Here is a 14,946-nt window from a genome sequence, read left to right on the forward strand (position 1 = left end):
TAATTCTAAATCTTACTTTTTCCACACGTATGAAAACTATAATATTATACAAACTATAAATCTGATCCAACAGTGATCAATTCAGTTGCATGTTTTTTTAAATTTTATTTAACATGTAACATGCATTATTAAATATATATATGTACAGAGCAAAAACTTGCTTGACATATCTGAAATAACAATAAGTAAATTTTAAACAAAAACTTGAATAATGTTCAACAATGAAAGGATAGTGACAGTGACGAGTATCTACAATACACCACTAATGTATTCTTGTAAAGTAAAAGTCATTTTCTACACAGCGTCGTAAGTAATTTTTTTTATGATGAACGAATGCTTCCGTGATATGATTTTTAGTTCTCATCATTAAATTTCTGCATCGCATCGCTGCAAAACAATTGAACTTTTAACATTACGCTGTATCTGTTTACATTAGTGGCTGCTATCACATCTTACGTTAACGCAACATTATTAAACACTCAAGAGTAAAATTAATAAGGGAAATTATTATCAAAGTTTGAAAAAGTACATGTTTTTCATTAGCTAACTATTTTTAGAAAAAAGTATTTCACGTGATGCTGAAACGTTGTAGATTTTTTTTTGTCATTTTTGAAGGACATTATGTTGATAATGGTAGCATAGTATGTGAATATTTAAGCTAAATAAAACTGAAACGGCTAGTATATGTGTTTTGACGTATAGTATACAGTTATACACATATTTAAGGTTGGAAAGTTGGTGTGCTATATTTATCGTTATATGTTCCCTTTTTTCGTTTCTTAGATAACAAAAACATGCATGTATTATTTAAATAATATAGCGTAAAAGGTAATTAACTGTTATCTCTTTTTGTTTTTATTTAAAAATATTAATGATGTCATAACGTTTACCACAACAGTAAAAAATGTCAGAATATTGTTAAAGCGTCCTGTCAGATACACTGTTTAAAAGGTCCAAAAAATTCTCTTAAACTTAAAGTTGAATGTCGTTTTTCTGAAAGTCTTCATGCAATTCTTTAAAATTCGAATTTAGGTTGGTTTTGCAATAAAAAGTCATGTCGTTGATAACACCAATTTTCAACGTGTTCACTGACATTGACACTGACAGATGCACATACGTGTCTAAATTACCAACCTACCACGATTAGAAATCTAAAAATTACACATTATATATTAATAAAGCTAAAGTTTGACAATAGAGTTTTATCCAGCTTGTTTAAGTAGGAACATAATACATAAAATAATAATTTATTATAGAGTCACTTTACATTAGCTCTCATCCTTTTAAAATATTATAAAGTCATTAAAATAATTAAATTACGTTTTAGGGAAATACAATAAAACATGTTTTCCCTGCTCTTAATGTGTAATAATACCATATTAAATATATTAACAAAAATTGGTCTAAGATTATTTAGATTGATTTTGCAAATTTTACTCTTTTTATTGTGACCCCTATAATCTAAAGTAAAAATGGTAATATGTAGTGTTAAAGTAAAGGGCAAAGAAGCATGCTGTTATACGTTTCAAGTGAGTTTTCCACCACACGAAAATGAATGTGCTTTACTAAACAATGTTTAATAAATATATATGTATAATAAAAATAAATTTTAACAGAGTTGTTAATTTTATTGTACAGAAAAATGAGACCAAGTTGTATCTTTTCGCGTGTCAGCAATTAAACTTTAGGTTTATTGTAGACATATACTTCATAGTCTTTACAAAAATAAGTTTTTCAATTGAACGTTTGATATATCAATTTATTATTAATTATTATTATTATTTAGATAGGTATACAGTGTAAAATACTAATGATAAAAGTTATTTATTCCCCAATATTTTAAAGAATACTATGCACATTAAGAAATAAAGCCAAAATATATTTTGCCTTTTTTCTTGATATATGTAGTGCTCTTTTCCGAACAAGAAACTTAAAACATGTTTAAAATAGTAAATTATTGTAGACAAATATGGATCTTGCAGTTAAGCTCCGCCCCTTGATCTGACAACGAATGAGAAATTCATCACAATTGAGAATTGAGATCGAGGCGGGTATGGGTGGGGCCTAATCTTTGGCTTTATTTTTTCCTTAATATACAATGCATTCTTTGAGCAACACGATACTCAAAAATATGTTTTTAATTTCTCGTAGAGAAAGGATTTTGCAGTTAAACTCCGCCCCCTTGGCTCACGACGAATAAAAAAATCATCATAATTGGGATAGGGCAGGTGGGCGGGGCTATATTTTGCCTTTTTTTCTTAATATGTGTAGACTTATGTCGACAACAAGAAACAAAACTTGTCTAAAATGGTAAATTTATATAGGGAAATATCGATTTTGCAATTACGCTCCTCCTCTCGGTCTGACAACGAATGAAAAATTCATCATGATTGAGATCGAGACGGATGGGTGGGATTAATAAAATAAAATAAATATTTTTTTTTGAGTCTTTTTGTGAGTGAATTATAACAAAATTTGAAATGATGTGTCTATTTTTTGGAGGCGGTTAAACATGAAACGTCTAGAAACAAGAAAGTAGCCGTTCGCCGGGTGGCCCTTAATACGACACTTCCTTAGCTTCTGACTGGGAAGTAAAAATAACTGACACATGTTTTTAAACGTTTAAAAAATTACATAAATATTGAAAAAAGAAATAATAATGGGGAAAATAAAAATTTTGGCGTTTTTAATTTTATCAATAATAAAAATAATTAAGTAGGGACGATGGTATGTTGAAAAAGTAAATATCATAAATTTAAAGTGAATATAAATATCTCCAAATTAAAACTTTACCAGCTTATTATGTCTCGAGATCTGTTAGAGATATTGAAACTCTGTAAACGCCAATGTTTTTATCTCGAAGGAGAAAGCTTAACTTAGTGATTGCAAATATGATGCACATATGACGTCGGGTTCATTTTCAGTTGATAAAAAGATGAAATTTATAAATATGTATAAAAAATTTAAGTTCTACTGATAAAGCACTCACATTTTATTTTGTAATCAAGAAAGTGTGTAAATAAAGATCAATGAAAAAGGACAGAACGATATGCAAAAGAAAAAAAAAAAGGGACGAAGGAAAAGGAAGAACGTAGGAACACAAATTTAGAGATCCAAATAAAGCACAAAAAACCCTCTAATCTAGAAAACAAATGCAGAACTAATTGGTAATCCGCTTTATACATATTTTTATTTTTTCACACAAAATTTACTTTATGTCACTTCAAAATTATACATAGTAAAGGAGTTTTAAATTTTATAAAAAAATTAGTCCTACACGTGCATTTTATGAATCCATATTGAGTTTTTCCCCGAGACATACAGATTTTTGGAAAAACCCAAAATTTTATAAGAACATTTTGCAATTTAATTTTGAATCTGCAAAACCAAATGCTTTGAAATTCTCCAGCCGTTTTAAATTAATCGATAGTATGGTAAATTTTCAATCAAAATATATCTGTTTATCCCCCAAAAAATTGATGATCATTTTAAAATTTTACCTAATAAATCCTACTAAAGGGGGACTCAAAAAAGTTAAGAAAGAGTTAATTTATTGTATGGCTCACACCATTTTTTTGAAAATTTTATTAAATTGATATACGAGTCCTTGCGAAAATGTTGTTGACGTCATCACAAAATTTTGTTATGGAAAAGCTCACTTGAAACATACGTACAGCGTGCTTTAGTTGTACTTCAACAATCCAGACTTACATTTATTTTATTAATATGGGTTCCACTCGGTTTACCATAAAAATATAATTCGCAAATTTAAATTTTATAATTTTTCGAAGAAGCCGATTTGTTCGGCTGTATTTTAAGGGTGAAGAAAGTTCAGTCTAAATAACTTCAGATCAAATTTTTTCGATTTATTAAACTTTTGAGAGAATTCGTAATCATTGCATTTAATTTAGGACGTTGTATTTAAACTTTTTTAATTTTCCCGATATTTAGTTAAATGTTTAAACGTACAATAATATCGTCGTAAAAATATAAAATTTTAAAAATTAAAAAAAATCATCGCAAAAGTCCCACATTGTAAAAACAGAAAGTCAACTTATTTTTATCAGACTGCGTCTTGACAACGGAAACACACTACAGATTAATAAATGTTACAATTTAAGGCATTGAAGAGCTCGAACTTGGACTAGAGATAACATTTCGATAGCACACTTTTCTAAGTTTCAAACTTCCGTAACCTTAGTCCGTCACAAAAACAGCACAAATATTATTCACCGAAGCAGTAGGTGATTATTTGAAAAAATTGTTTACTGCTGTGACATTAGTAAAGCTTAATAATTTACAGAAACTAAAAAACGTAGTGGGGGAACAATCAAAGAATTATTTAAGTACGATAGAATAAGTTGGGGGCGTGCTACATTCGTGCTACGTTCGACTCGAAGTGTTCAGCGTTCACCTGAAGCTCCTGAAACCTGAAACACATCATGCCTGTGACAGAAAGCATCGGTCGGAGACAATGTATTCCAATCCTTTATACACGAGGAACTCATTATGAAGTAGGATTTGATATTGTAAGTAAATACTTTTTTTAGTATTGAAATTATTTGGAAAACATATTTCTAAAATGTATAGGATTCGATAAGATTTATCGCAACAATGTTTGCTTACGATATCGCTCGTTAGTGACACATTTTTTTTTATACAAATATGAAACTTCAGGTGTTGACAACTAACTAAAAAATAACAAAAAATGCAAATTTTTATAGTGCGTAAATAATATTTCATTTTACTAAGTATTATCTGATTAGTCGATGCACAATATTCGATTATTGTAGTAACAGAAATAATATTAAAACTCATAAAATCAATAATGCGACCTCTTTGCCATTTATAATTCAATAAGATACAGTTGTAGTATGGATCTTTTAATTTTCAAGCATATTGATTAATTGTACGAAATGTTTCATTGAAGCTTTTTACAACACGTTTTTTATATTGTACTACAAACACTAGACACAGATGTTTTATTTGATGTCACACACAAAAAACAATGGTCAAATGTATCACGTTGCGACACAATTTAGCGATATAAATAAATAGTTCATTGCCATAGTTTTGCATTTTTGAATGCTTTCAATGCTTTTCTTATCTTATGTAAAGTTATAACTGTGTGTAAAAATTAGCGCCATTGTTCCAAAAATATTTGCATTTGTCATAAGTTGGATAACATATCCAACTCCACATTCTCGTTACCATTTTTTATTGCATTAAATATTTGCATGATGTTCTGAGGTAATCTGTCTACAAGGCGAAATTATTTACAGTGACTTAAAATGTAATAACAATTAGTTAATTTGTCAACAAGACAGCCTGTCAAGTAAAATTTTGGTTTTACCTTAACATTTTTAGGTAAAATTGGTGAAATACGCGGACTTTGGCCTTCAACAGGAAGACAATTATGTTTATTCCCAACAAGTTTAAGTTTGTCGGCAATGTCACAATTAACAAATTAGCGTCGTGTGCATTTAATAAACACGATAATGGCCTGTCATGATTACGGAACGAGGCAGGAAATTTGGAATTGTGAGACGCATTCTAACGGTTGATTGAAAGTTTTTTAATTCGCGCAATATCATTCATTATTTTTATTCAAGTTTTCAAATACAACCTGACTACAGCTACTTTGCATATCTAAGTGTTCTAATTACACTAGTAAACAACTTTGGACTTGTTTACGCTACTGTATTATTTTTTTTGATCCGTTGTATACGTATTTTTCATTAAAGATTTACCCGATAGTTTTTTAAAATGATGTCATTAAATTTTGGACAGGGACAAATGTATTAACTCTAAAATATATAACGTAGCACTAAACAAATCATTATTGTGTTTTCAAGGATTTAAAGAAAATAGATGAACCATTTCGGAGATAACGATCAATAAAATAAATATGTTCACATTTTAATGTTTTGAAAATATTGCTAAAGTTCAAGCCATTGCGTCTACCCGGTTTTACTTGTCATTGAAGATTTATTGACTGTTTGAAATAACGTCACTACTCAATTTTCGAATTTCAGTGATTATTGGTCTAAAGAGTACAAAGAGAAACATTGCAATATGAAACATATTTTCTTAAAACTTTCTTTGTGCTGTTGGATATTCCTTAGTAAATTTAAAAAATGAATTAACTTCGTAATGTCTAAGTAACGATGGGAATAACCACTGAACCTTGAAACAAGCAATCTTTCAAATGAATTGATAATCAAAAGGTTTTTCAAATGTATCCTCAGCTATAACTGTTTTAGAATCATTGGTGTTGTCTAATTAAATTAACCAAAAAGGGTTAGCTGTGGATTCTTATATGCAGTGTTCACATTCAAACTCATAATAGTAACAACTAAAATAAAACCGATTTTGGCAAATGGCATACCCTCTAAGAAAAAAGAGGGTGGGGGGGCGGTTCTAGTAGCTGCTAAAATAAGACTGATTTTGGCAAATGAGGTACCCTTTAAGAAAAGTGAGGGTGGGTGGGCGGGGATAGTACGTGTAATTCTTTTCAAATAGGAATGCCTAGAACCTCAAGATTGTTTTAAATTAAAAAAAAAAAAACGGGTTCCCTAAATTAACTCAAAAACAGGTCAGGTCAGAATTTTCCAAAGATAGAACACCAAAGTCCCCCAAAATTATTTTAAACAATAATCTCATAAAGTAAATAATTATGTCCAGTAAAGTGTTATTTTCTTTTTGTTTAGAATATGAATACAGTGTGTCCAATGAATTTAGTTTCTGAATTTTCGCACACAGTTTAGTTTTTTAAATAGAACACCCGTTTTTACATATCCTCCTTGGTTTTTTTCTAGGCTTAGCAACCACTTTTGAAATTCTTATGCGACGTTACCATGTTATTCCAATTTTATTTTTGATATGCTCTTTGTTGTGGTATTAACTAAATCAAATTTTAATATACAGTGTGTTTATAAAAATTATAAAACGTTAAAATTTTCAAACATCAATAATTCAGTTTTTTCAAATAGAAGACCCTCTACTTTATTACTGCAACTTCTTCGCTATAACTAGCAACTTTAAATATAGAAAATACTTAACAAAAAACAAAGAAAGCAAAAAACAGAGTAAGAGTAGTAATACAAAATACAATACAGGTGTTCTACTTAAATAAACTGTATAGTTAAGGTAAGAAGAGGTCAATTAGAAGATATAAACATAAACAGGGGGATAAAAAATGACGAAAAAGCTCGTTCCACCAAACTTTTGAAAATATTAAACGTCAAATGTAAAGAATTAACTTCGTAGTTTTAATTTGTTTTACCGAACTGCATGTCTAAATAATAGACACTTAAATGATTAGTTATTAATAATTTCATAATAATTTGCTAGAATACAATTCACAAGGTCATTTTTTACTGTTGACAGAAGTCATTTTTTACAATTTTTATCGGCGTTTTAGACTGTCAATTAAATTCATATTAAAACATATCACAGTTATAAAGTTAATTCTTCAACTTTAAAGTTTAATATTGTCAACAATGTGGTTGACGAATTTTTGTAACCATTTTTTCGAGTTCTTGAGAGCCTTCTTAGCAACGTACCATCGAGCTTATCTGTCATTTTTTGATCACCCTGCATAGGGTATTTCATTGGAAAAAAAACATGAAGTGTGTAACACCTGAAGAATAGAACAATTTGGAAAATTTAAAAAAATTTTCTTGTGTCGCCCTCAAAGAACCTTAGTCCTTGGCTTTTTTTCTATTTCTAATAATAATTAATGAGATATCGATGAGCGACTCACCCTGTATATTTTACTTGAAAGGTCTAATTGATACATTTCTCAACAGATGATATCGAGTGCTCAGTTGGCTATGATTTTTTGTAAGATTCTGAAGCATGTCTACAATAAACCAAAAATTTGATCAGTGACAGCTGACAACGGGAAAATGTCAATTATAAACAATCGTATGGATTAATACAACATATACGTTTTTTGCTACGTTTTCGTCTATCAAAAAAGCAACGCCAACTTGATGATTTTTTTAAATTAACACCCGTTATTTCACGTTTTGTTATTAAATTAATGTTATAAATGGACATTTCTGAAAGACGATTAATAAGTTAAATATAAGTATTTTTTTATTAACGTTTTAAAAACTTACTGTAAGTCCACAGTGATACCAACTGTCAGAAAATCGCTGTTCCTTTTGAATGGCTTTAGACTAATTCATTTAAGTTTGTCAACAAAAAATAGCTTGAAAATTTTGCAGTCACAATTTTTTTAGCTTCAGTGTAATCCTAAATTCAAGAGTGGAGATAAAAGTAAAAATTACAGGAGGCTACTAAATCTAGTTTAATTTTCTAGGTTGTTAAAAAAAAGATAAATTTCATGGCTTGCGAGAGGATTTTTTCTTCGATCATATGGTTTTGGTAATTTGTTTTTACTTATACGAATTAATTTTATATTAAAAAGCTCACTTCACCGTATACAACAAATATTATTAGTGACTAGATAGGTATGTAGAAAATATAAATATTTACTTCACTTTGTAGTGAAACAGAAAACTAATGTGGTTAGAAATAAAATTAAGATATACGAGATGTTAACCAATCCGTTAATAATATTACACTTTCTAGACTGAACGTACACTTCTATTATTACATAATATCGACTTTGTTTAATGGTGTAATAAGATGTTGTGTTTTATGTACACTTGCATGTTTTACTGTAATGGCAGTTATTACAATGTTATTAAAAACACATTAAAAATACTCCACGCGTTCTTGTGCATTAATTAGATCGCAATATTAATTAATATTCACTACGCAAAATACCTAATGTTAATTTGAAGCGCTTTGAACCTGTTTTTTATTAGATTCCAATGTTAATGTAATTCATGCATCGCTTCAACTCTGACCCCAAAATCAGGTTTTCTTTTAACCACAAGGTTTTTTATTTTTTCTAAAAAAATACACTAATAAATAGTCAAAAACTCGCCTCAATTCTGCGAAAAACAGTTAAAAATAGTATAAATAATAGAAAAATCTTTTGCAGGGTCATACTTTCGCTTCCCTTATCCAGACATTTTTGAAATCGTACAGTTTCCTTCACGAAGAGTTTTTGCCAGCTTACAACACCTGTGAAGGTCGAAAAGCTTACGAAGACACCCTGGACAGTGTCAAAGCCAATTTTCCTCAGTACGTTGACGAGATCCAAGGAACAGCGGATGGAGCGAAAGTACCTTTCCATGAAGTAAATATTTTTACAAATTAGAGTACCCTGCCTTCACAAATAAACATTGCAGCTGTTTCTTCTTCACCTGGATAATATAATCCTGAATTCTTTCCCTTCAAACGAACAGAAAAAGCAACCTACTGGATGTTCGAGCATTTGCGTGAATCATAAAGGACAGGTAATATCGTAATTAAAGCTAAAAGGAATTTATATGGCGCTCTTGATTCAATTAATGCCGGCATTACGTAAATTCAATTAAAGGAGTTAAAAAAGAAAATTTTTATGTTTTCCCACGACACGATACGTAATTGGATTGTTTTAAATATAAATTGTGTTATGTTGAGATAATCATAATATAAATGGTAAAAACTAGCGACATACATGTAATAACAAATAACAAGACGTTTTATACCTTAATTATGAATAAATAGTTGCGGTGGCTCATTTTTCTTTGTTTATGTGATAATATGGGGGAAAACGCGCAAGAATGTTGTTTGTTGTTAGTTGCAATTTAGTGAGAGCTTCTAACTGTCGAAGTTTCTTGTTAGTAGAAATTATTAATATTTATTTAATATAAAAACTCTTGGAAGCTAATTGTTAATGCATCAATGACACATTTCACTGAATTTCTTCCGATTCTCCACAGTTTTATTTGAATGCGTGTTGGGTTTGTTGATTTGAAATTCGTATTACGATTCGTCTGGTAGTCGTAGTTACACTTATTTCTTCAAGTAAAACCGTGTTAAAAGTTTCGAAAAGCTTGTTCTGATGCAAAGAATAATCTAAACTGTGGGTTTTTTTATCTCAAATGAAGCAAACCAGAGCGCTTGCATAAAATATACAATAAAGTCAATTACTATCTTTGAAGATTTCATTTGCGTACGATTAGTTTTATGCAAAACATTCCATAATAAGGTGATTTATTTACATGCCTAATTTTGCTATCTGGAAATACAGGAACGTCAAAGGACGCTGCTGACGTAGCTTTGAATTTGTTATAGATATTTGCATTACATACAAGTTAAATTAACTAACTTACCAAATGTTATCTAAATAGTTTGAAGTATTTTTTTAACGGAATAAGGTTAATTTTTGTAAAACTGAATATCATGTCTGAACACGTTTCCTACTATCTTTAGATATTGTAGTTTTAGACATTGTTTTACTTTTAAATTCTCAGATTGCATTGTACGCTTCTTTTTGATACCGCTATCTTCAATGCTTTTTATAAGATAAAATCAAAAATTTATAGTGATCACATTAGACATTTTTTAACTGATAAATCAGCTTATTCATCAGACATTAAGTAGTTTGTTTATTAAAAAAATGTTCTAAAATGTATATAATATTTTTTTTTATAATCTAGATCAGACATAGATGCAACCTCTATTTTTAGTTTTGTAGAATTCAATTCTTGCACGAGACAAAATACTTTGGGGAACCCCGTCAGTATCAGATTGCTGAAATAACCGGCTTTTGAGTCTGTAAAGTACAATTTATCCGGTTTTAAATCTCCGCATAAGAAGAACACGAAAAACGTTTATTCGATTTTTTAAAGATCCGGAATTTAAGTACTAACCCGGATCCGCAAAAATCCCACATTCGCACATCGACAATAAACTTTCGACCGATTATCTGTAACTGCCATCACATAACAGTATTATATGTCAGTGAAATGAAACGTTTCTTGACGTAATATTATCAAATATCAAACCACAGCATCGTTTAACAATAAAAAATGCATATACGGATCTCTTTTTCCATCGAATACCTTCTTGCATTAATAAGTCGATAAACAGATCACGACTTTTTGCACACATCACGTGTTTTGAAACGAATGTAGGTAGTATCACACTTTGATTTACAAACCATATGCACTGCATGCTTCGACTACCCACGAATTTAATCGAATTTACATAAATGCATTATTCTAAAAAAATTCTTTTCTCCTGAATGCATGCTGTAATTCCACACCGAAATAAAATTGAAATCAGCCTGCCACCATTATTTATGTATTAAAAAACTGCGCATGATAAATCCGTAAAGGGTGTTTGATATATCAGCTTGTCCTTGTGTTGAAGGAAATTCTTGGACATACCGAAGACGCTTTAACAGAGACCTTAAATCACTTTTACTTGGTCTCGGCTCATATCATATCCGATAAACCGCAAGGACGATGGAACGTTACAGAGGAAAAATTCACTTCTTTGTGTTATGCTGGACATTTGCCAGGCTATACCATGAGCTATAATCATCATGGTTTGGTCTTTTCCATAAATACATTATGTGCAAAAAACCTTATACCTGGGAAGACACGTAAGTAGTAATTAGGTGATAATGATAAGCAGGAGTTATGCAAAGAACATGACGGTAATCCCGAAACGTATTTATGTATTTTCTTGCCTTCGCTTGTCTGAAAGTCCCATACGTGATTTATATTGACCGATAAATATGTTTAAATTCATCAGGAAAACCACTAGCTGTGATTTATTCTGTTCTCGCATTTTAATATTAACAAATAGTTTAAGAATAAAACAAATAAATTTTGACAGCGTTTATACAATTTTAGCCCGACAGTTCATTACTAGAGCTCTACTAGCGGCTGAAAATTACACCCAAGCTATGCAAGTTTTGAAAGATGAGGGTTGTGGAGCTGCTGATGGGTGTTCCGTGAATATAACTTTTCTGGGTCAGGAAGGTGAGAGGATTTTTCATAACATAGAAATGGCTCCCACAGAAACTGCGAATGAGTCGGAATTGAGCGAAGTGACAGCGCGTCCGGGAGAGCATCTAATACACACCAATTCGTGAGTAATTATTAACTTATGGAATACATATACGTTATGTCAGTCATTGTTTACCGGATTTTCACATTACAATTATTCACTGATTAGGTAATGTTTTAGTTACCTGAGATTACCCATCAATACGGCGAACATTGAAATGCTGAGAAGTAGTGAAGAACGTATGATCACATTACAAAAATGTAAGGGTCCAAAGTGTGAAAACGACGTTATTAAGATGCTCGGGGACAACAGTAATAAAGAATATCCAGTGTTCAGAGATGCAGGTTTTGTGAGGACTATCGCAGTCGGTATGTACGTGAATTTATTAATTTATGACGTTTTTGATTTTGTTTTTTAGGTATTTTCGATATTGTGAATAGAACCTGGAGTTTGTATTCAGATAATCCGAAGAAAAATGAGGTGTTGGCAGTTTTACCGATCGTATTAAAAAATAAATAGTGGTTATTACTGTGAATCAGTAGTTGCTGCATATATGCATTTTTTGCTGTTATTAAATTTTAGATTACACGAACTCTATGTTTAAATAAAATGTTTACACTGTAAAACGTCTAATGATTAATACCATTTTATTTCCAAAACCTCATTAAACGAACAGCTACGAAGATTTGTTTAATTTCAATACCGATTTTCAGTTACAAGTTATTTAAAACAGTTCAGTTTAGTTCAGTTTTATAATAATAATGTGGTTAATACTGTCATGACAAGAAATTATAAAATCGATGAATTTAAAACTTGCAATAATTGTTATGTAAGGATAACACACCACAGTTATGTCTATTAAAAGGTTTTCTCAGAAAATGATAGCAACTCTTTGTGGTACGATGGGTATTCAGAAAAGACTAATAACAAGATTGATATTAGTATGACCTTGTGGGAAAATGTCACAATTCGACATTACTAGCAAATAGTGTTTTATGCGTATGCAAAAGTTTGCTTACCTGAATTTCTTACAGGTAAAATAATTTGAGAATAGCACGTCCATAAACATGTGTCGAAGACCGAGAAAAATAAGCTGTCCGGGATACGTTAACAGTATACATTTGCAGCATTTTTTTTTCTGCTCTGACTTGTTAGTGTTGGGTTTGTTTTTGTTTGATTTGTTGATAGGCTTGATATCACAAAAATCAGTTATTTGCAGAATGATAACTCATTTGCATATTGTTGTTTAAGGTAAAGTGAATATATTTACAAAATTAAAATGTGTTCTAAGGTAATTGTGGTTCGTGCGTTTTTTTAATATTTCAAAAGAATTTCTAACCATGTAGGTAGATAAAACTGTGCAAGAAGATAAGAAGACGATTTTTATATTTTGAAGAAGATAAGGACACTGGAGACAGACTATGGATATAGCGATATTGTATCTATACTATATTTTTTTTATAATTTAAAATATGCATTAATTTTTTATATTTAGTAGCTAAACTATACCGTCGTAAATATATATCACTGGACAAATAACATTAAAAATATGATCTAAAGTTATTTAGACAGAACGTTCCTCATTCCTGAAGTACAACCAAACAAATCCGGTAAAGATGTTACGCAATTTTGATTTATCTAAAAATCTGGATGTCTAAGGTCTTAACCGATTTATTCATAAAACACAAATGTAGGTTTATGAAATTAAAATAACATTTACTATGTAAAATTTTGAGGTGAGGTCATCAAATTGTTGGTGAGGATAATTACACAAATTTTGGTTAGCGTTTTGCCATTTACACGATATTTCTAAAACTCAATCTTCATTTAGTAGACCCTAAATAAACCGCAAGGTAAAAAATCAAGGTGGATTTATAAATCGAAGTATGTATGTTACTTTTTAAAATTTAAATATCATTTGCTATACAAAATTTTGAGATAACCTCATCAAATTGTTGGGGGAGATGATCAATCAATTTAGTTAGCGTTTCATCATCCACAATACATAATTTCACAACAATCAGTCCAGTAGTCTTGGGGATTATCTGTCTAATAAAATCGTTAACAGATAGATAAATAGGCTGGTACATTATTATTGTTAAAAATATTAACAAAAATCGAAATTTTTTTTCTGGGAATAATAACAATAATCATCTTAAATTGTTAAAACAACAAATAACCACTAACAGTGTGAATTAAATTTACGACTAGAAAATCCTGTCTGGTTAGCAAAAATGCAGTAACTCAGAATACGTACGTACGATTGTTAAGAAGATAATAATTATTGAATAATCAGATTATAACATCGGTAAACGAAGAAAGATAAGCAATCCGTATAGTTTAATTTAGAATAGCCGCCCGACAAGAAGAAGACGTGGTTTCAAATTCCGCTCCGGCTCCATTTTTCTTCAGTTACCAAAACTATGTTTGAAGACAGTGTACAAATAAAAAAGAAAATTTGTTTTATAATAATTGCTTCAAATTGTTCCAACAACTAATGTCCAATTCATTCATAAATCATACTGACAGAAAGCTACTTTAACAGCGCAGAAGGTACCATAGATCGAGAAATAAATTGGTCTAGTAATCTTTAAAATTTAATGTTACAAAAATTATAGTGACAACAATTATATCGTTTATGAGATACCTAGTTGAAAAAATAAATTCTTCACACATTTTTACTTCCCGAGCGTAATTGCCGAATTGCCACTTTCATATTTTCTCGACGTGTCATGAACTCTAGAGTACGAAAAAAATGGTCTCCCGTTTCCGTCTGTCTGTCTGGTGTCTGGTGTCTGTATTCTTTTTTATTAGACCGATTGTTGTCAAATTTTGTATGTCTATTAGGAATATCATGTACATGATTAAATACTAACTAAAATTTGGCTCACCACCAATAGGATGACGTCATCTCCAAAATTTATAATTTTTTTTTTATTTCATAAAATAAGATACTCCTGCACTTGTGGTGTGTGAATCCGTGTGGAATTTTCACCCTAGACAACCAAAGTTTTTGGAAAA

At 30.3% G+C, this 14,946-nt stretch overlaps 1 protein-coding gene across 2 annotated transcripts; it reads left to right on the plus strand.

The window, feature by feature from the left end:
* Nucleotides 1–4,175: 4,175 nt before the first annotated feature.
* Nucleotides 4,176–12,551, plus strand: T (tan). Of its 2 annotated transcripts, XM_064064268.1 has the most exons (8): nt 4,176–4,244; nt 4,304–4,529; nt 9,020–9,217; nt 9,270–9,377; nt 11,281–11,515; nt 11,769–12,006; nt 12,106–12,293; nt 12,344–12,551. In XM_064064268.1, the coding sequence occupies exons 2-8, from the start codon at nt 4,443–4,445 to the stop codon at nt 12,442–12,444; spliced, it is 1,155 nt and encodes a 384-aa protein (XP_063920338.1). In that variant the 5' UTR covers nt 4,176–4,244; nt 4,304–4,442; the 3' UTR covers nt 12,445–12,551. The 2 variants fall into 2 exon arrangements, with proteins under 2 accessions (XP_063920338.1, XP_063920337.1); XM_064064267.1 differs by lacking the exon at nt 4,176–4,244 and having other exon boundaries at nt 4,260–4,529.
* Nucleotides 12,552–14,946: the final 2,395 nt, after the last annotated feature.

Source organism: Zophobas morio, unplaced genomic scaffold (genome assembly GCF_036711695.1).
Source record: "Zophobas morio isolate AGI-343-1 ecotype UQ-CSIRO unplaced genomic scaffold, CSIRO_AGI_Zmor_V1 ptg000024l, whole genome shotgun sequence".
In the NCBI taxonomy this organism is placed as follows: domain Eukaryota; kingdom Metazoa; phylum Arthropoda; class Insecta; order Coleoptera; family Tenebrionidae; genus Zophobas; species Zophobas morio.